The sequence below is a fragment of the Camelina sativa genome, chromosome 16 (genome assembly GCF_030686135.1).
Source record: "Camelina sativa cultivar CO46 ecotype springtype chromosome 16, ASM3068613v1".
In the NCBI taxonomy this organism is placed as follows: domain Eukaryota; kingdom Viridiplantae; phylum Streptophyta; class Magnoliopsida; order Brassicales; family Brassicaceae; genus Camelina; species Camelina sativa.
Genome location: NC_141895.1, coordinates 2,381,799 through 2,401,122, shown reverse-complemented (window position 1 = coordinate 2,401,122; position 19,324 = coordinate 2,381,799). Strand labels below are relative to the sequence as shown.

The 19,324-nt window shown below is 36.5% G+C and overlaps 3 protein-coding genes across 7 annotated transcripts; all 3 read left to right on the top strand.

The window, feature by feature from the left end:
• Positions 1-2,307: 2,307 nt before the first annotated feature.
• LOC104749446 (uncharacterized) lies at positions 2,308-3,979 on the top strand. 2 transcript variants are annotated; one of them, XM_087490040.1, is made up of 3 exons: positions 2,308-2,805; positions 2,975-3,504; positions 3,624-3,979. In XM_087490040.1, exons 2-3 carry the CDS (start codon positions 3,023-3,025, stop codon positions 3,826-3,828), a joined length of 687 nt encoding a protein of 228 aa, XP_087346166.1. In that variant the 5' UTR covers positions 2,308-2,805; positions 2,975-3,022; the 3' UTR covers positions 3,829-3,979. The 2 variants fall into 2 exon arrangements, with proteins under 2 accessions (XP_087346166.1, XP_010469385.1); XM_010471083.2 differs by having other exon boundaries at positions 2,336-2,800.
• A 4,896-nt stretch (positions 3,980-8,875) lies between these two features.
• On the top strand, positions 8,876-17,644 carry LOC147925048 (putative transcription elongation factor SPT5 homolog 2). 4 transcript variants are annotated; one of them, XR_015585453.1, is made up of 13 exons: positions 8,876-9,349; positions 9,440-9,702; positions 9,790-9,936; positions 10,039-10,200; positions 10,280-10,363; positions 10,486-10,556; positions 10,666-10,733; positions 16,455-16,585; positions 16,675-16,830; positions 16,913-17,013; positions 17,095-17,143; positions 17,259-17,410; positions 17,504-17,644. XR_015585453.1 is itself a non-coding variant. In XM_087493482.1 (7 exons), exons 1-7 carry the CDS (start codon positions 9,079-9,081, stop codon positions 10,901-10,903), a joined length of 1,236 nt encoding a protein of 411 aa, XP_087349608.1. In that variant the 5' UTR covers positions 8,876-9,078; the 3' UTR covers positions 10,904-16,425. The 4 variants fall into 4 exon arrangements, 1 of the variants encoding a protein (XP_087349608.1); XR_015585454.1 differs by lacking the exon at positions 17,504-17,644 and having other exon boundaries at positions 16,916-17,013; XR_015585452.1 differs by lacking the exon at positions 17,504-17,644 and having other exon boundaries at positions 10,666-11,428.
• On the top strand, positions 16,541-19,244 carry LOC147925047 (putative transcription elongation factor SPT5 homolog 2). Its single transcript, XM_087490784.1, has 12 exons — positions 16,541-16,551; positions 16,647-16,830; positions 16,916-17,013; positions 17,095-17,143; positions 17,259-17,288; positions 17,504-17,669; positions 17,759-17,830; positions 18,025-18,198; positions 18,278-18,412; positions 18,500-18,577; positions 18,674-18,728; positions 19,079-19,244. Exons 1-12 carry the CDS (start codon positions 16,541-16,543, stop codon positions 19,116-19,118), a joined length of 1,092 nt encoding a protein of 363 aa, XP_087346910.1. The 3' UTR covers positions 19,119-19,244.
• The last annotated feature ends 80 nt before the right edge of the window (positions 19,245-19,324 follow it).

The window sequence follows — 19,324 nt, the reverse complement described above, 5'->3', positions numbered from 1 at the left end:
GTAGTAAACAAACTCAGTTTTTCTTTTTCTTTCCATTTATGGTGAATTGACCAATAAATTAAACTACTAATATAGTCAATTTAGTATAATGATATTGATAATTTTGCATTTGTTGCTAATTTATATATTTAAAGTATGATGAATTTTATAGTGTGATTTTTTCACATTTAATGAAAAATGATTATAATAAATCCTGATGTCAGTTAATTACTAGATTTTCTAATTATTTATTAGGGATTTTAAAGTTCAAAATTAATAAAGTTTAAAGATTGTGGAAGCTATCGTATAAAAAAACTACATGTATAGATGACAGATTTATAAGCTTGCAAATAAGCAAATTTGAGGTTTTGAGAAAAAGACTTTAATCTTTTAATAATATTTTACAAGATATACTTTTATTAAAAAAATGTAAGGACTAAAACAAGTGTTTGTAAATACAATCTAGCATAATAAAAAGGGAAATATATGATTGGTTTCATATACAAATTAGTAAATTTAGAAAATACCATATGCATATCCATATAGTTTACTAAGTTTAGGGATTTCTTTTGAGGAAAATTATAATTAAAAAGGTTTAAAAGCATTATTTTTGGCTAAGATATGTATATATGAGCTTTAGTCTTCAAACTCCTCCGTAATTTCATTTCCTCAAAATCAATTTTAGTTATATTTTCATGGAGGTGAGAAGAATGGTTAAATAAATCCAAATATGTTGATAACAATAACAAAAAAACTAACAAATACGGATGTTTTTAATGGGTCGTTTGAATTTACCAAAAAAAAGTGTCAAAAACCTATTAAAAAAAATGAAAACTACAATGCCTCCAAATGGTATTGAAGTGGAAGTCCTTGATAATAATGTCCAATCATATATGGTTACCCTTCACAAATACTAAAGAGTTTATTGTCTTATGAATGGATGAAATAATATCGTAAAACAAAAAGATATCAAATCAAGCGATCTCATCGAGTTATATTGGGATGGTACCAAATTTATTTTGATTGTAGAGTGAGTTTTCTTTTCTAAATTATCTCTCATCAGTTTTTACCTTTTTAATAAATCGATTGAACTAATTTTTTGGGTTGAATATTGGTATTTTTGATGGGTTTTATGTGTTTCATAACTAAAATAGTAGCAAGTCAATTTGCATTATAATGTAAATAATAGATAAGTTAATATCGCTCTACTTTATATTATCATAAAGGTGTTATACAAAAATATGTTATTGTAGAGTAGTTATACATCATACTCATTTTTTTTCTTGTAGAAAACTAGATATATTAGTAGCTGATTAGATTTATAACTAAAGTTTTAAATGGTGACCGTAGCTCAAGTGTTGCATAAGCTGAAAAAAAATAATTAATTGTATTGCGAATAGTAATGAGTCAAATCAATTAATTATATTACGAATTTGGTTCATAATAATCAAATCAACTTTTATATATATTATTTATTTATGATGACAGCCACCAAATATTCAAATTCATATTTCTATATTTCAATTTTTTCTTAACTACAAATATTAAGTCTAAGATCATATTTTTTTTATCTAAATTTATTAATTTTATAGTTAAACTTATTAATTTTCTTAAAAAAAATATTTCAAAAGTTATTTATATATATATATACAAATATAGAAAATATAGTTTTTAATTTAAGTAGGTCTTAATTTGATTGGTTTATTATTTGTTTCACATAAAAAATATATCTTAACTTCTTATTTCTATTTATTAAAATGGGACAATTTGTCAACATTAGTGAATTTTCATTATTTTGGATACAAAAATGTCAATGGCTAAATGATTGAGATAAACTTTCTTTATTCAATAAATCTGATTTATTTTAGAGAAAATGGACTTAATGACTAAGAGTCAAAACTACAAAAAGGAGTATAGACTTTAACGGGACAAACCGACAAAGATTATCGTCATTTTTTTTCCATTTTTTGGATGACATACTATTTTTCTTTATAACATGTTAATTTTTTTTTTTGTGAAATGACACATCATGTGTCACACATGATTGGTGTATGATCCCACATTATTTGTTAATTCTTCTGCAAAAAAAAAAACAGCCTTATTTATGTTTTTGGCAATTTTGAAGCAATTATTATTCATCTACCTTTTTTTTTAGCACCAATTAATATACTTAATTAACCATTTATCAATTCACCAAACAAAAAAATTAACCATTTATCAATATACTACCTATTCCTAAACAATAATAATTTTCTTTTGTAAAACTATGGTCAATAAATATATAAATGTTAACTTAAATAGGGAATTTTTATTGAATTGGTTTGAATTATAGTTGATACAAGTTGTTCTCATCTTCACCAAACATTATTCTGTTACCCAAAGAAAGGTGCTTTCATATTAAAATTTCACACAAATTAGTTTTAGCTTTACTGCCTAAAGTGGAACACAGAGTTTTATAGAAAGACAAAATTGAAACGTAAAGTGATTTTTAAAGTAAACTGAAAAAAAAAAAAAAAAAAAAAGGAACCTTTTGCAATCTAGAGAGAGCAGAGCAGAGCTGATTAAAATATTTTGCAAATAACTGTAGCCACGAGCTAGCATACGTTTCTCAGAGCCATGATGATTAAAAAAAAAGCTGATTGATTTCTCCAGTTGCTTAAAGATCTGAGGCCTAAAGCTGAAAAAGAAACCCTTTTTTTTTTCTTTTTTTTTGAGATTTGTTTGTTCCCACAGATTCTCTGACGCTACCTAAACCTTAAAGTTTGCCGCTTTATCTGTTGCTGTTGCAAGATAGCTCTTTTGAGGTGGATCTGGATTCTGGGTAAGGTTTGGTTTTTATGTCTTTTACAACTTTGTTTACCAGTAGGGTTTCAAGAAGAATTAAAATTCGTTGTGTTGGAGCATTTACAGGGTTTTCAATTTTTAGGAATGTTGTTGTCTTTGTTGGCTCTTTGTCTGACTAAGAGGGGTTTTTATGGATCTTGGACTTTTGTAGGAACTTGAATCTAAAGCCCTCCTCTTTTGTGGTATATATGAATTAAAAATGGACCCGAGAAGTTGTTCGAAATCGATCAGTGTTTGTGAGAATTCGAGTGATGTTGTGCTTGAGGGTGGTGTTAAGGGTCAGACCAGTGACTCTGTCTCAAAAAAGGTTTTGATTGAAGAAGAAAATGATTCAAGAATGGCCAAAGATGGTGTTAGCTGCAGTAGTAGTAGTAACATTTCCTCAGCTCAGGCTGTTCATGAGGGGGTTGCGGATAACGTTAGTGTGGTAAGCTGCAACGAGGCAGAGAGTGATACTTCAAAAGCAAAGGCGAAGGAGTTCCACACGGTTGATTTGAGTGGTGAAGGAGAAAGAATCTGCAGGATTTGTCATTTTGGTTCTGATCAATCACCTGTGGTGGCTACTGGTGATAATAAGTCAGTAAGTCAGGACTTGATTGAGATTGGTTGCAAATGCAAAAACGAGCTTGGCCTTGCACATTTGCATTGCGCAGAAGCTTGGTTCAAGTTAAGAGGGAACAGGTAATGAATTCAATTTTCCTCAAGTGTTATTAGCTTAGCAAGCGTATGAGAATTTGATGCATGAACTGGACTAATGTACAAGAGATCCAAATCTTGGTGTTTTGTTGTGTTCTTGGCAGTGTATGTGAAATATGCGGCTGCACAGCGAAGAACATTACAGTAAGGTTGATGGAGGATTGGAGCGGCGAAAGGGACAATACATTGGATGAGAGAAGAAGACGTGGAAGAGGACAATCTTGCTGCATCTTCATGCTTTTCCTGCTCTCTATCCTTTTGCTTCATTGGTTTTTCAAAAAGTTTAGTGGTTACTACCAAAATAAGTGAATAAGTATATATATGTTGGTAATTTTATTAGTTGGTTCTGACTTCTTAGACTATATGGAAAAGAGATGATAGAATCCAAATTCTTAGATTAAACTCTGAGTAGCAGATGGACAATTTAGAGTTTAATAGAAACAACACCATTTTGCATCTACCTCTTGAGAGAAAGGGCAACTTCGTACACCTCGTACATATAATCCCCCCACATATGGCCTCTTTCTGCTCTTCACATGTCATTTTGGTTCTGATCAACCATGTGATTGATAATACATAAATACAGGCCCACATACTAACATAGACCACCTCATAATTGCCATAATTAATCTATCTTCATCATATTTGTTTGGTCCACGCCATAAAACATTCGTCGTTTTTGTGAAGGAAAAAAAAAGGAAATAAGAAATTATAGTTTCACAATGCAAGATGTAAAATCGTTAGTCAAAAACATGATTTACATTCACAGGAAAAAAAAAAAAAAATCAAAAGAACAGTGCGAAAAGAAGATTGTTGTAGTACCATTATAAGAATCTTGGTCGACGATGATTGTGCTATTCTCCGAGAACAGTTTGCAAACCCGGGGATAGTTGTAGAGAGCATGCATGCATCTCATCACGTGGCTCACGCGTTCTCGTATTTATTTTTTGTTTTTTACTAGGATTGAAGACACGAGAAGGATAAAATGAGGGGAATTAATTAAAGACATTATAACATTCAAACTAATTAATGCCTTGTACTTTTGAGAGACTCACCAACATATATCTCGCATGGTAGTTTTCAGATCCCAAGATTGGTCGAGGATTCGATCCATAAAACCTGATAACCAAGAAAAGTAAACATAACTTGCCTAGAGATTATATTGGTTTTGCATGGGATGAATTGCGGGGCAAATCTCCTTTGGCAGATAAGTATTTTACTTGCATCATCCCTAGCAATAGCCATCTGCCATAGGAGTATTCGCCCAGTAATCCAACCATACATTATCTCTTTGTCTTCACAAACATGCATCTTCTATACTATATAATATATATGTTTCCTGATTTTTCACATTGCATCTTAAGTTATTATAAGTTGGACAAACAAAAAGTACATATATATAGTTCGTTGATGAAGGTGTTTCTATTATTCTATATAGCCAATGTATATAGAACAGCATATTCTCTGGCACATACCATGCATGTTTCATAGAGCATATTCATATGTGTCTAGTATAATCCTAAAGACCCCTCTTCATGCGGTCCTCATGCTTCTGATCTCATGAATTAACATTTTTTTACTTTTCTTGATTTGCCAGGCTTTTTTCCAGTCATGCGAATACTTTGCCGGTAAATGGTATACCAGGTTTTATAGTTCATGTTTTGATAGGAAATTGTTCCGTAGGATATGCTCTTTACATTAATGTTATAAATACATTACAAACTTTGAATTTTTTTTTTTACTTTGAAGTCATCAAGTGAGAGAGAACGACATAGATTATTTCTTGGTAGAAAGAATTACAGGGCGAATCCTCTATTGGCAGGGGAAAATAGATGACTGTTATATGTTCTCATCTATTCCTCTGCCAAAGGAGATTTGCCTCGCAATTCTTCTCCACTGTTATTTATTTTTCCATTGTCTATATAATATTTTTCATTTGATATAGCGTTATTTGACGCTCATGCTCATATTTTTACGGTTTACTATTTTAAAGATTTTATTCGATTCACTCTTTAGAACCAACTCTTTTATTTTGTTTTGACCTTAGCTCTCTAATAGAGGCTTTAATTCACACACTTACGCAAAGAATGCTTCAAAATTCATTTATGAGAATCCGAGAACCAAGTTTAATACTCAAGTTAGAAAAGTTTAGCAGTAAACGAGTTTTCATCATAAAAAAACTAACATGTTAGGTTTATATTAACGAAATGGTTTTAGGATTCTTAGCTCCGAAGTTCGAACAATACACTTGGCCATATTTCCTCATTGGCGACATCTATCTCGTGGGTTAATATAAACTATACTATCTAAAGCCAAAATTATCTTATGTGCTTTGTCAAATAGCTAATGATCAAGTACAATAGCATGTAAACTAATGTTTGCTGTGGTTGGATATACTTGTTGAATATGCTGTCAGTACCTGAAGCATATGACTCTGACCTTTGGCCTTTTCAAGAATTCAAGCTAAAACGTCAAATCTCAAAAGGTGCTATACAAGAATATGATATATACATGCATGACTTTTAAAATAATGTGTTCGAATTTTATATTTTACAGACTAATGGGCTAGTTTAAATTAATAAGGCTCTCTATATCTAGTTAAGTTGACTATTTTCATTTAGTGTGACAATATTCTTAATCTTCTCTAAAAGTTTAATTATTATTATGAATAAGAGAAAAATGTAACTGTAAAACTAAACAATATAAAAATGGCAATATACAAATGACCACGTAGAGGTTGCTCGCAAAAGGTACGGTTGTGGACCGTAGCGGTTGCACTGACATGCGTTTGACACTAATTAATTATAGACCGTGCTTTCAGTCTTGTACTGTTTTCATTATATTTTAGATCGCTCTAACTAATTCAAAAGTTCATTTGCTCAAGTGTTTGCAATGGATGATGATGGCAAGATTAACTGAATAGCTTAGAAGAAAGAGGTAAAAAGGAACATAAATAAGGAAAAGTTATAAGTAAGAAGAAAAAGAGTAAGTTTTTCCTCATCCTAGCTAGTTGCCTTTTTTTTTCCTTAATTACTCCTATCTAGCAAAATAGAAAGTAAGTAACCTTAACATTACAACAACAACAAAAAAAAAAAAAGACGAATAAAACTTTATGAGTTTTTTTTGTCAAAATAAAAACCTGGAGAGGACAATACCATGGATCTTCCATTTTTAGAGTATAACCTTTACAAGTTGTCATTGTCGAACTTTTTGGCAAGTCAAAAGTTTAATTCTTGAAGTAAATCATCTTTTGCACACAAAAATAAAGAAGAAGTTAATTATCTTAAACCATTAATAGCTGTTTAAATACTAGTATTATTTAGTTATAATAATCAGGTAAAGTAGAACAAAACTTTCTACCAAAAAAAAAAAAAAAGTAGAACAAAAACTCGGTGAGACTCGAATATAAGATCACTCAAGATGACCGTAAAATCTCGGGGGCATAGAGGATTATTCCTTAGGAGATTAAATTATACGTACGTAGGGGATAGATTTTATTCTAGCTAAAGGATAGTGCCATTGAATATGCTTATTGCAGTGTTGTATATAAACACACAACACCAACATTTATTTTAGTAGAGAGAGAGAGAGAGACAGATGAAAAAGAGACAGAGAGAAGGTGAAAATGCATTACAGGGCAAGATCACCATTGGCAGAAATCTATTACTTCATTCTTGCATATGCATAAATGTTTGTGGTGAGCTCTCTGCCAAAGGAGATTTGCCCGGTAATTCTCTTGCACCAACGTTTTACATATCTTTTTTTTTTTTATTGTTTTCGTTATTTCTTTTTGGATAATTGGAGTCGATGTGTACAGCTAATAGAAATCGACTCCTAACTTTTAAAAGAAAACCTTTGCATTATAACAATTGGGTTTTGTTATATTTCAAAGAGGATGTATTAGAAAAGATAATCACAATATTATATCTGTGTCGCCATCATGAGTATATGGTAGTGGATGTATGAAGGTATGAAGGTACGTTGACAAAAACATTGGTTATGTAATTAAATTCAACATTTTGTCTACTTAAATTAGAGGGTTTATTGGTTCAAGATTTGAATAGAGTTTTAAACACTTAATTATTAAATCAATAAAAATGTGGTGTTATTCAATTAAAATAAATTAGAAGAATCTATGATTGTTAATGAGTTTAGATTATTGGTTCATAATTTTATACACTTTCTTCAAAAAAAACAGAAATTGTTTGGTTCATTGTTTAATTAAAGACATGGCCCATGACCGTGGTAGATTCGTCTCTTTTAATATGTCTAATAGAAACCATACGAGAATTACTGAATTAGATTAAGCTTTGTCTCACCATTGTTTTGTTAATTAGGAGGATTTTAGTAGTTAAGGTTCAAGAAACTATTTTGTCCAAAAAAAAAAAAAGGTTCAAGAAATTATTAATTTGGTTCGAATTGAAATAGTTGAACTTGGTAATTATTAATAGTTGAAATTATTAATGTGGTTAGAATTTGGTATACCGGAATAGATCTGCTGAGTGAACCAGAGAGAGAAGTTAAGTCGGTCAAATAAAAGAAAGGGCAAAATGGGAATATCAAAATATATGTTTTCGTATACAGTAAAATCTCTATAAATTAATACTCTATAAATTAATAATCACTATAAATTAATAAATTTTGCTAATCCCAAGTCGAACCAGTGTAAAAATTAACAATATTCGATAAGATAATAAGATAATAATTTTTTTGAAATTTCAATGTAAAATATGGTCCCAATAATATCATAAATTAATAATCATGTAAATTTATATATATATATATATATATATATATATATATACTGATATAATAGTGCATGTTTCTCCTAAAACTCATTTCTATAGAACAATTGTAATGTTGTATTTTCAAACTATAATGATATCTCTAAAATATTTTATAACATGTCATACAAATAATTAAATTTTAAAGTTTTAATTTTTAGATATGCATCATTTACAATTTGATAATTAGACAGATTATTAAAATATGAGAATTGATATTATTATTATTCATAAATTTGAATTTATGTATGTCATGTGTATAAGTCAATTTGTTTATAGTATTTGTAATTTATTGTCAATAATGCTTTATAAATATTACAAGTTCAATTCCTAAACCATAAAATTTATAACATCCGAAAGTTTAATCTTATGTTGCTATAATTATTCCAATTCATAATTTAAAAAAAAATAAACAATTAAAAATATATCTATAAATTAATAATTATTAATTTACACTATAAAATAATAATTATTAATTTATAGATAAATTAATATCACTATAAATTAATAAAAGTTTTGGTCCCAACATTATTAATTTATAGAGGTTTTTGATACTACAAGAAGGTTTTGATACTACAACACTGCATTGGTGTAAAGCGGGACAAATTAACGATTTTTGATACTACAAGAAGTTGCGAAAAAATCCAAAAAAGCTCTCACTTTTCGATTCTTTAAGTTTTTTTTAGGGCTCTTCTGAGATATCGAGGTTTGTAGATTTGGGTATTTCTCCTAATCGGAACCCTAGTTTTTGTAATTGAACCCAGTAACCCACACCATGTCCGATGATGATCACTACGAAGACGAAGATTATAGCTTTGACGATGATTCAGAGATCGAAGAGGAGGAGGAGGAGGAAGAATATGAGCCCAGAAGTAGCCGCAAAGGAAGCTCAGGGAAGAAAAGGGGAAGATCAAATTCAGATTCCGATGGTCGTCGTCAGGGTGGGAAAAAAAAGAAGTCTTCGGGTTCCGCGTTCATAGACTGGGAGGTCGAGGTCGATGACGACATCGAAGACGACGATGGTGATATAGTTCCAGAGGACAATGGTAAGTAATTCTTCTTGAACTTTTGGGGACTTTACGAAAATTGAATTCGAAGATCATCCTATTGTTTTTGGCTCTTAATTCCTTAATTAGGTTTCATTGTAAGTGGTGAAACTGAACTTCCCACTGAGGAGGAGGAGGAGGATGATGATCATAGGCAATTTTACCAACAGAGGTTTCATCCTGATCAAGAAGAAGAAGAAGAAGATGTGGAGGAGTTCGAGAAGAGATATATGGAAAGGCTTACTAGTATGCATGCAGAGAATGATGTTGAGCTTGAAGAGGTTAACGACGTTGATCAGCAAGCGCTTTTGCCATCAGTTCGTGACCCAAAATTGTGGCTTGTCAAATGTGCGGTATGACTTCATTTTTTCTTCTCTGTTTTCACTTTGATTCTCTTTCTTTTAATCATTGATTATATAGATCGTACGTGCAATATACAGATTGGTCGTGAGAGAGAAGTTGCTGTTTGTCTTATGCAAAAAAGCATAGATGTAGAATCTGAGTTCAAGATCAAATCTGCTATTGCTCTTGATCATCTTCAGAACTACATTTATATTGAAGCGGATAAGGAAGCTCACGTGAAAGAGGTATTCGATGGTTTCTCCCTGTTGCATATATTATCTTATTCTTTGATGTTCTGACTAGTGTTTTCTGATGTTTATGTTGTTTCTTTTCATCGTGGTGTATAGGCTATCAAGGGCATGCGAAATATTTTTGCTAATCATAAGATTTTACTTGTCCCCATAAAAGAAATGACTGATGTTCTTGCTGTCGAAAGTAAAGCAATCGATCTATCCCGGGGTACGTGGGTTAGATTGAAACTCGGGATTTATAAGGGTGATCTAGCTCAGGTACCATCCATTTTTTATGTGTTTTTTTTTTAAGTTTCAAGACTTCTCTCAACTTTGCTGAAATGTAAGTTTGGTACAGGTGGTTGATGTTGATAATGTTCGTAAGAGGGTCACAGTCAAGTTGATCCCTAGAATTGATCTGCAGGCTCTAGCCAATAAGCTGGTATAGAACCTTTTTAATACTTCATTGTATAGAAACATACTTGTTACGTTTAAACTCTGTCTGTTAAAATGAGCTTCTTAACTATAAGAGTTTTTGGGAACATCTTACTTTGGTATATGTAGGAGGGAGGAGAGAATGTCAAGAAGAAAGCTTTTGCTCCACCTCCACGTTTCATGAACATTGATGAGGCAAGGTACTGTTCCAGCCTTCTAGTGAAAGTGTGAAACTATTCCTTGCTTTTTATTTACTGTGCTTTTTTGTTATGAGTTATGAATTTATCAATATTTGTAACGTGAATTTAGGGAACTTCATATACGTGTTGAGCACCGGCGTGATCCAATGACTGGTGACTACTTTGAAAATATCGATGGTATGCTTTTCAAAGATGGGTTTCTCTACAAGAAAGTATCAACAAAGTCGATTGTTGCTCAGAATATTACACCAACCGTTGATGAACTTGAAAGATTCAAGAGATCAAGGGAAAATGGGGAGGTGGAAAAGTTTAGTGTATGTGTTCGTGAACGCGCCTCACGCGCCTAGAAATTTCTCTCTCAAACTACGCGAACCCTTTCTTTCTCCCTCCACCTACGCCGATCTCGGCGTTGGCCCCCTCCGGCCACCATGGCCAAAAAGAAGCCCAAAAAATCCCCTCTTCGCAGTACCCCCACTAGTGCTGCCCCTTCGAGTGTTTCCCTCCCGCAAACAGGCCGCTTGAGACGAAGAAATCAACTGGCGCAGTTCCCGAAGCACCCAGATCTGAGAAGTTACCTGAGCTCACCTCGACTTCGGCTAACGTAGTGACTCCCGAACCCAACGATTCTCCTGCTCACGTAGTGGAGAATGTCGTCAACCCCAGAAACTCAACTGCCCAAACCATTGCTATCAGCTCCCCAAGGAACCCTGATATCAATATGAGCACAAGTAGCGGCCATACTTTGCCTGCACAAACTCAGTCTAAGGCGACTCAGATGCACCCCCAGGAACCAGCTAATAAGACCACGCCAACTGCAGTCTCGCCGTGGAAGAACCTCGTCAACGGCAACACTATCAAACTAGAGAAAAAAGGTACTCCTTTCACTCTTGAATCAGGGGAAGCTTGTGTAACTATCCCAAATTCAGTGATTGAGAAGAACAAGAAAGCTTGGGATAGTTTCATCCTTGGGCAATTCTATGAAGACCCCCCCTCAAGAGGTGCGGTGCAAGCCATTGTTAATGGAATCTGGAGCCGCCAACGAAAGGACATTTCGGTATCCAAGATGGAAGGAAACTCTTTCCTTTTCAGAGTTCCTTGCCCTAATACTCGAAGACGCATCCTGAGCCAAAGCCTATGGCAAATTGACGGCCAGTCAATGTTTGTGGCTAAATGGTCTCCGGAAGTTCAAACTACAAAACCGGAGTTATCAATGGTACCGGTTTGGCTAGAGTTTGTTGGTGTTCCCCTCCAATTCTTCAACCGCGAGGGGCTTGAGCACATCGCTGGTCTAGTTGGTCACCCTGTCTGCTTACATCCACATACAGAAAACCTGATCAATGTGGAGGTGGCTAAAGTTTACACGGTTATTGATCCACGGAAGCCCCTTCCTGAGGCAGTCAATGCCCGCTTTGAATCCGGCCTGATAAAACGTATTCAAGTCTCTAGCCCGTGGTTGCCCTCCCTATGTTCTCATTGTAACAAGGTAGGCCACACGGTCTCTCGATGCTCTAAAGCGCCTGCTACATGCTCCTCATGCGGCTCAGTAAAACATTTTACAACTGACTGCCCGAGAGTTAAAACGGATAAACGCCAAGGGAAACAACCTATTGTAAGTCAGCTACCCACTATTGGCGCCCCTCTTTCTTTACCTCCCACACAAGGCCAAACAAAAGCCACCAAACCCATCCCCCCCACCGGATTCCACCTCCTCTGAAATAATTCCTCTGTCAAATGAAGACCAACACAAACGTGGAACACCACCTTTGCCTACTCATTCCCCTGTCAGAACCTCCCCTTCTCGTGCTATGGACTTTGACGAGGGGAAGCTCTGCATCGACTTAAGGGACAACCTGTTCTCCCACCTATCACCCAAAAATGACAACACTTCTGAAGATACCTCAGGTTCTAGCTCTGACAACATCTCCGAGGAAGACGATAACCCGGAAGTTGAAGAGGATCGGTTCCTTAAGGTCATATCAAAGCGAATGGAGAGAAAGAAAATGCGTAAAGCTCGGGCTGGAGGTCCCGTCAACCTCTAAACCGCATATCCCTTTATGGATATTTTTTGTTGGAATGTAAAAGGTCTAAACGACCCTGTAAAGCGGAGAAGCCTTCGGAAATGGTTGAAAGTACATCAACCTCTTTTTGGTGGGATTATAGAAACCCAAGTCAACCCGGTAAATACGCAAGCTATAGTATCCTGCGTTTGTCCTGGTTGGTATTTTGAAAATAATAATGAGTTTTCAGATCTTGGCAAGATATAGATAGTATGGCATCCCTCTGTTCAAGTATCAATACTTCGGAAATCTCTCCAGATGATCACTTGTCAGGTGAAATTACCTTTTGTTCATCAACACTTAGTTGTCTCTATTGTCTATGCATCTTCCACCAGCCAAGCTTCAAGAAAGGATCTGTGGGCGGAGATTGTAGACATTGCTGAAACTCCTACCATTTCAAGCAACCCCTGGACTGTTCTAGGTGACTTCAATCAAACGTTGTTGGCCCATGAACACTCTTCACAAGGCACAAACCTGATGTCCTCTGGTATGCGAGATCTGGAACAGTGTCTAATAAATTCCTCGCTGGCGGACCTTCCATACTGTGGTAATACCTTCACGTGGACAAACAAACATACCATCGGATTGGTAGCTAAAAAGTTGGATCGTATTGTTGTAAATGGTGAGTGGATCGGAAACTTCCCATCTTCTTTAGCTGTTTTTGCTGAACCTGCTTTCTCAGACCACACCCTGTGCTGCTTATACATTGATTGCCAAGCCCCAACGAGGAAGAAGCCTTTCAAATTTCTGGCTCTGCTCAATCACAACCCGGATTTTGCTCCTTTAATAAAGCTCTGGTGGGATGCATTAACTTTCGAAGGAACCAAAATGTTCACAATCGCCAAAAAGCTGAAGTTTCTGAAGTCTGTGATCAAAGATTTCAGCAAAGCTAATTACTCAGGGATAGAGAAAAGGGTACATGAGGCGTATGCACATCTCATTTGTTGCCAACAGGAGTTACTGCAAGCGCCCTCAACTACTCTAATGTTGCAGGAGAAAGAAGCTTTCAAAGTTAGGTGTGGTCTGGCAAGAGCTGAGGAATCATATCTCAAACAAAAATCTCGCATCTGCTGGTTAGAGGAAGGGGACAAGAACTCCAGATTCTTCCACCGTGCTATCATCACAAGGCAGGGTTTCAATGAAATCATTCTCCTCCTTGACAACAACGACCAGGTGGTGGACTCGAAACAAGGCATTCAAACCCTTGTGGTAGACTTCTATAAAAACCTGCTCGGGGAGCGATCACAAAACAATGTCGCTTCTGCTTTAGAGATTGCTGCTCTAATCCCTCAACGATGCTCTTCAACTGCCAAACAAGCTCTCATCTCTCCGGTTACGCCTGAGGAAATACGAAGAGTGGTCTTTGCATTACCAAGGAACAAAGCCCCAGGTTTAGACGGCTACTGTGCTGAATTCTTCACAGCTCACTGGGAAACAGTCGGACCTGCCGTGACAGAGGCAGTTCTTGAATTTTTCACCTCAGGGAAGATGCTTAAGCAGTTAAACGCCACAATCCTGACACTGATCCCTAAGGTTCCAAATGCTCAGAAGGTCACTCAGTTTCGACCCATTGCCTGTTGTAACACCCTATACAAAGTCATCTCGAAACTCCTTGCCAACCGACTCAAAAAGGTGCTTCCTGATCTTATCTCAAACAACCAAACTGCTTTCATTCAGGGGCGTTTACTTGTTGAGAATGTCCTTCTGGCCACTGAGTTAGTGCAAGGCCTCAATCAAAAGAACATATCGTCTCGAGGTATGCTTAAGGTGGACCTAATGAAGGCCTTTGATTCAGTTCACTGGGAATATATATTGAACACACTCAGAGCAATGGAGTTTCCCTCCCAGTTTATCTCCTTGATACACCAATGTATAACAACAACAAGCTTCTCGGCCTGTATCAATGGAGAATTGTGCGGATATTTTCAAGGAGCCAAAGGATTGCGTCAAGGGAACCCCCTCTCACCCTACCTGTTTGTTCTGGCTATGGAAGGGCTCACTCAATTGCTACAGAGAGACTTCAGTTCACAGCAGATAGGCTTCCACCCAGAGGCCATCAACCCTCCCATCTCGCACTTAGCCTTCGCAGACGATATCATGATTTTTTTCGATGGCAAAGTCAACTCTCTCACTAATGTTGCGGCAGCCCTCGAGGAGTTCTCCAATTATTCCGGTCTCAAAATGAACCTGACCAAGACTGACCTATATGTCGCAGGAGTGAACCAAGTTGAAGCCTCTCAGATGGCTGCTCTAGGCTTCAACATCGGTTCACTTCCCATTCGCTACCTTGGGCTTCCTTTAATGCACAGGAAACTGAGATTAGCGGAGTATAGGCCTGTACTTCAAAGCCTCACTAACCGGTTTTCCTCCTGGACTTCCCGTGCTCTATCTTATGTCGGTAGACTTCAGCTTATAGCTTCAGTAATCTATGGCACCATCAATTTTTGGATGTCAGCACTTATACTCCCAAAGGGTTGCATCAAGAAAATTGATTCCCTCTGCACAAACTTTCTATGGAATGGGGACGTATCTAAGAAGGGCTCAGCAAAGGTGGCTTGGCAAAATGTTTGTCTCCCAAAGGATGAAGGTGGCTTGGGTCTCAGATCTTTAACTCACTGGAACAAAACTCTGATCCTCAAGCTTATCTGGCGGTTGTTCACGGCGAGAGACTCCCTATGGGCTCTTTGAATGCGCAATAACAAAATAAAAGACGGCTGCTTTTGGAGTTTGGATATAAAGAATTAGAGCTCCTTCACTCTGATAGCTATGCTCAGGCTTCGACACTTTGCGGGCAACTTCTTGAAAGCCAAACTTGGTGATGGTCAACAAATAAGCTTCTGGTTTGATCATTGGACCCCTTTTGGACCCCTAATTGAATTCATGGGAACCACAGGACCCTATCAAACCGGAATCCCTCTTCAAGGGAAAGTTGCCACTGCAGCGTCTGATTCAGGCTGGGCCCTGAGACCAGCAAGATCACCCCAAGCAGAGACTCTTCAAATTTACCTTTCATCAGTGCTATCGCCTTCACTTTCCACAACCCCGGATACTTTCATTTAGCGAGTTGGAACAGAGGATCTAGCAACTTTCTCCACCTCCAAGACTTGGGACACTCTCAGGCCTCGAGCAATTTCCCCAGGATGGACAAATCAGGTTTGGTACAAAGGAGCTATTTCTAGGCATGCTTTCCTCTTCAGGTTGATGCAACAAGACAGACTTTCCACAAGATCACGTTTGCTGCGATGGGGTTTACAGATTGACCCTAATTGTTATATATGTGGTCTTGCTTTGGAGACTCGTGACCACCTTTTCCTAAGATGCCATTTCAGTGAAACGCTTTGGACAACTGTCAATCGTCGTCTCGGGTACAGACCTTTCACGTTCCACACTTGGGAAGCCTTCTCGGTTTGGTTGGATCTTAAAGATAGCACTGCTCCACGATGCCTCCGAAGGTTGACTGCACAGGCCACTCTTTATGCAATCTGGTTAGAGCGAAACAACAGATATCACAACAACTCCTCCACTGATGCTCAGACCATCTTCAAGCACCTGATAGACAAATTTGAGATGCCATCCTAGCAAAACAGAGCAGACGAAAATTCAAGAATCTTCTCCTCGTATGGTTGAAATATGGCTAGACTAACCTACTCATATCTTTGTCTCTGATCACTCCTTCTTTGTTTTTATTTTTTTGGGCAAAGGATGATGACTGTATAAAGCTTTTGTAACTTCACCAAACTTTCGGTTTATTGAAATTCACATATTTTCAAAAAAAAAAAGAAAAAAAAAGGGAAAATGGGGAGATTGACTTTGTTGATCTGTCAACTTTATTTGCAAATAGAAAGAAGGGTCATTTCATGAAAGGTGATGCGGTTATCGTTATCAAGGGTGATCTAAAAAACTTAAAGGGTTGGATTGAGAAAGTAGATGAAGAGAATGTTCTTATCAGAACAATGATGAAAGGTCTTCCTGGTAAGTTTCCCAAACTCTTCATATTCTCATGAACAATCTATATGCTGCTCATATATTGCAGCAAGTATAAAAGACTATTATTGTTGCAGAATCCTCTTGCTGTGAATGAGAGAGAGCTTTGCAAGTACTTTGAACCTGGAAATTTTGTGAAAGTTGTGTCTGGCATTAATAAAGAAGCAACTGGCATGGTTGTCAAAGTTGATCAGCATATGCTTATCATTCTGTCTGACACAACCAAAGAACATGTAAGGCAGTTTTTTGTTTAAGTTGTGCGTTAATTTTTGACAAGGGTAATATAACGTATGAAGATTATATTTATATATGTAGTAGATTCGTGTCTTCGCTGATCATGTCGTCAAGAGTGTAGAAGTGACTAATGGTGTCACAAAAATTGGATATCATGAACTTCATAATCTTGTGCTTCTAAGGTAAGTTGAATCCCCAACCTGCAGCTCTAGTTAAGTGATACCATTTTTATGTGTATGAGAGCTTTATATTACATAATGCAGTGACTTGAGCTTTGGAGTAATCATAAAACTTGATAGTGAAGCTATCCAGGTAATAACTTACCAATTTCATGTCGATACAATCGCCACTAGTCCGCATGTCAATTCTATAATGTTTTTTGTTTATTTCAAGATTTTTGTAGTAACTCTGTTTTGGTTTATTCCAGATTCTCAAAGGGGTTCCTGACAGGCCGGAGGTCTCTATTGTCAAAGCCAGCGAAATAAAATACAAAGTTACGAAGAAAATAAATGCGCAAGACCGTTACAAAAGGTCATCACAGTGAAAGATGTAGTCAGGGTCATTGAGGGTCCTAACAAAGTGAGTTCCTTTGCAGTCTGGTCGTCTTTGGGTTAACAAACTCCTTTAATTATCATTTTAATAGTCTTATACCAATTTATATACTTGTAATAGGGTAAACAAGGTCCAGTGGAGAAAATCTACAAAGGAGTGTTGTTTATACATGACCGGCATAACCTTGAACACACTGGATTTATCTGCACTAAAAGCTCATCTTGTGTTCTTTTTGATGGATCATGTTCCGGCGCAGACAGAGTTGTAAGCCTAGCTCTTTTAGCAGGTTCGGCTATCGTTTTTTTTATATTCAGCAAAAGCTTCATTATTTTTTTGTTACTGTTCTACTCTAGGCTGAGTCCTTCTCAAGATTAGGCAATTTCAAGACACCAGCACCGGTTCCGCCATCTCCAAGAAGATTTCAATGGGCAGACATGGGATATAACCGTATGTCAGATTTCTTCATATTATTTTGGTTTATATCTTTACTCTTGACTGGTCCATTGCTTTTTAAATGTTAAAAGGAGACTTAGATTCCGCTATGTATGACTTTTGTACTATAACTTTGGGTAGATCAGTGATATAGTTTGGAAATAGATAATAGTTTAAAACGGTTGTGCATAATGCTTTTTTTATTGCAGTTGGAGCTGGAGCTGGAGGGAGACATCAGGGTGAAAGAAGGGGAAGAGATGACGATCGCTTGGTGGGTACGTATGTGAAAATTCGTCTGGGGCCTTTCAAGGGATATAGGGGGCGTGTAGTTGAAGTAAATAAAAATACAGTGCGTGTGGAAATCGAGGCAAAGATTGTGACAGGCAAGCTCCACTGTTTTCACTTCTCTTCACAGCTGGTTGTTGCATGTTGAATGAATTCTGACTTTCCTTGTGTGTACAGTTGAGCGGGAAGCGATATTGGATATAACTAATAATGTAGCCAGACCCTCTCAGTATAATATTGGAAGCCAAACTCCTCTACATCCTTCCCGGACTCCACTTCGTCCTTGTATGACCCCGATGCGGGACTATGGAGGTTTGTTACCTTAGTTAATTATTTCAGAGTTTCAAGATCCATCATTAAATTGACATTCTAAGCTGATAAGTTTATGTAAAACTTCAGCTACACCGATCCATGATGGAATGAGGACACCTATGCGTGGTAGAGCTTGGAATCCTTACATGCCTATGAGTCCTCATAGTTACGTTTGTTCTACAGAGAACATGGCTATTGTATTATTCCCATAAATACTTAATCTATTGAGCATGTGTATCAAAATGAATTGTTATGTTTCAGGGATAACTGGGAAGATGGGAATCTGGGATCATGGGGAACAAGTTCACAGTATCATGTAATAATCCATCTCTGACATAGCTTTTACGGAGATTATTACTAGTTGAAATTCTTTTAATCCTTGACCAACTGTGCCTTTAAGTTGCTGTAGGACATTAATCTTACTAGCTTGATGATAACTAGTAGGAGTAGGATACTTTGTCAAAGCATTGATATAAGCATAAAAGGCCTCTGAGAGATTGGAGTAAGACAAAACCTGTGAGATAGGATGAACTGTAGATTCTTGTAAAGAGTTACACTGATAATCTTGAAGATAACCCGGAGGTCGTGAAACTCGTTTTCTTGGAATTGTCTCAACAACCTCAGTCACTGATTCCCCCTCACTAACTGATTTCCCCTCACTTACAGTGCCAGAAGACTATCCTCTAGTACCAACACTTGTACTTAAATGGGGAAAGAACCGTGTGGCATCATTGGTAGGTTGTGTGTTCTGAAAAGGGAAGATATCTTCAAAGAATTTCACATTCCTGGAGATAAAAACAACATTGCTCTCGATATCCATCAGTTTGTAACCTTTATAACCTGCTGGATATCCCAAAAACACGCAAGCTCTGGCTCTATCTTCAAATTTTGTTCTCTGTTTCGGAGAAGTGC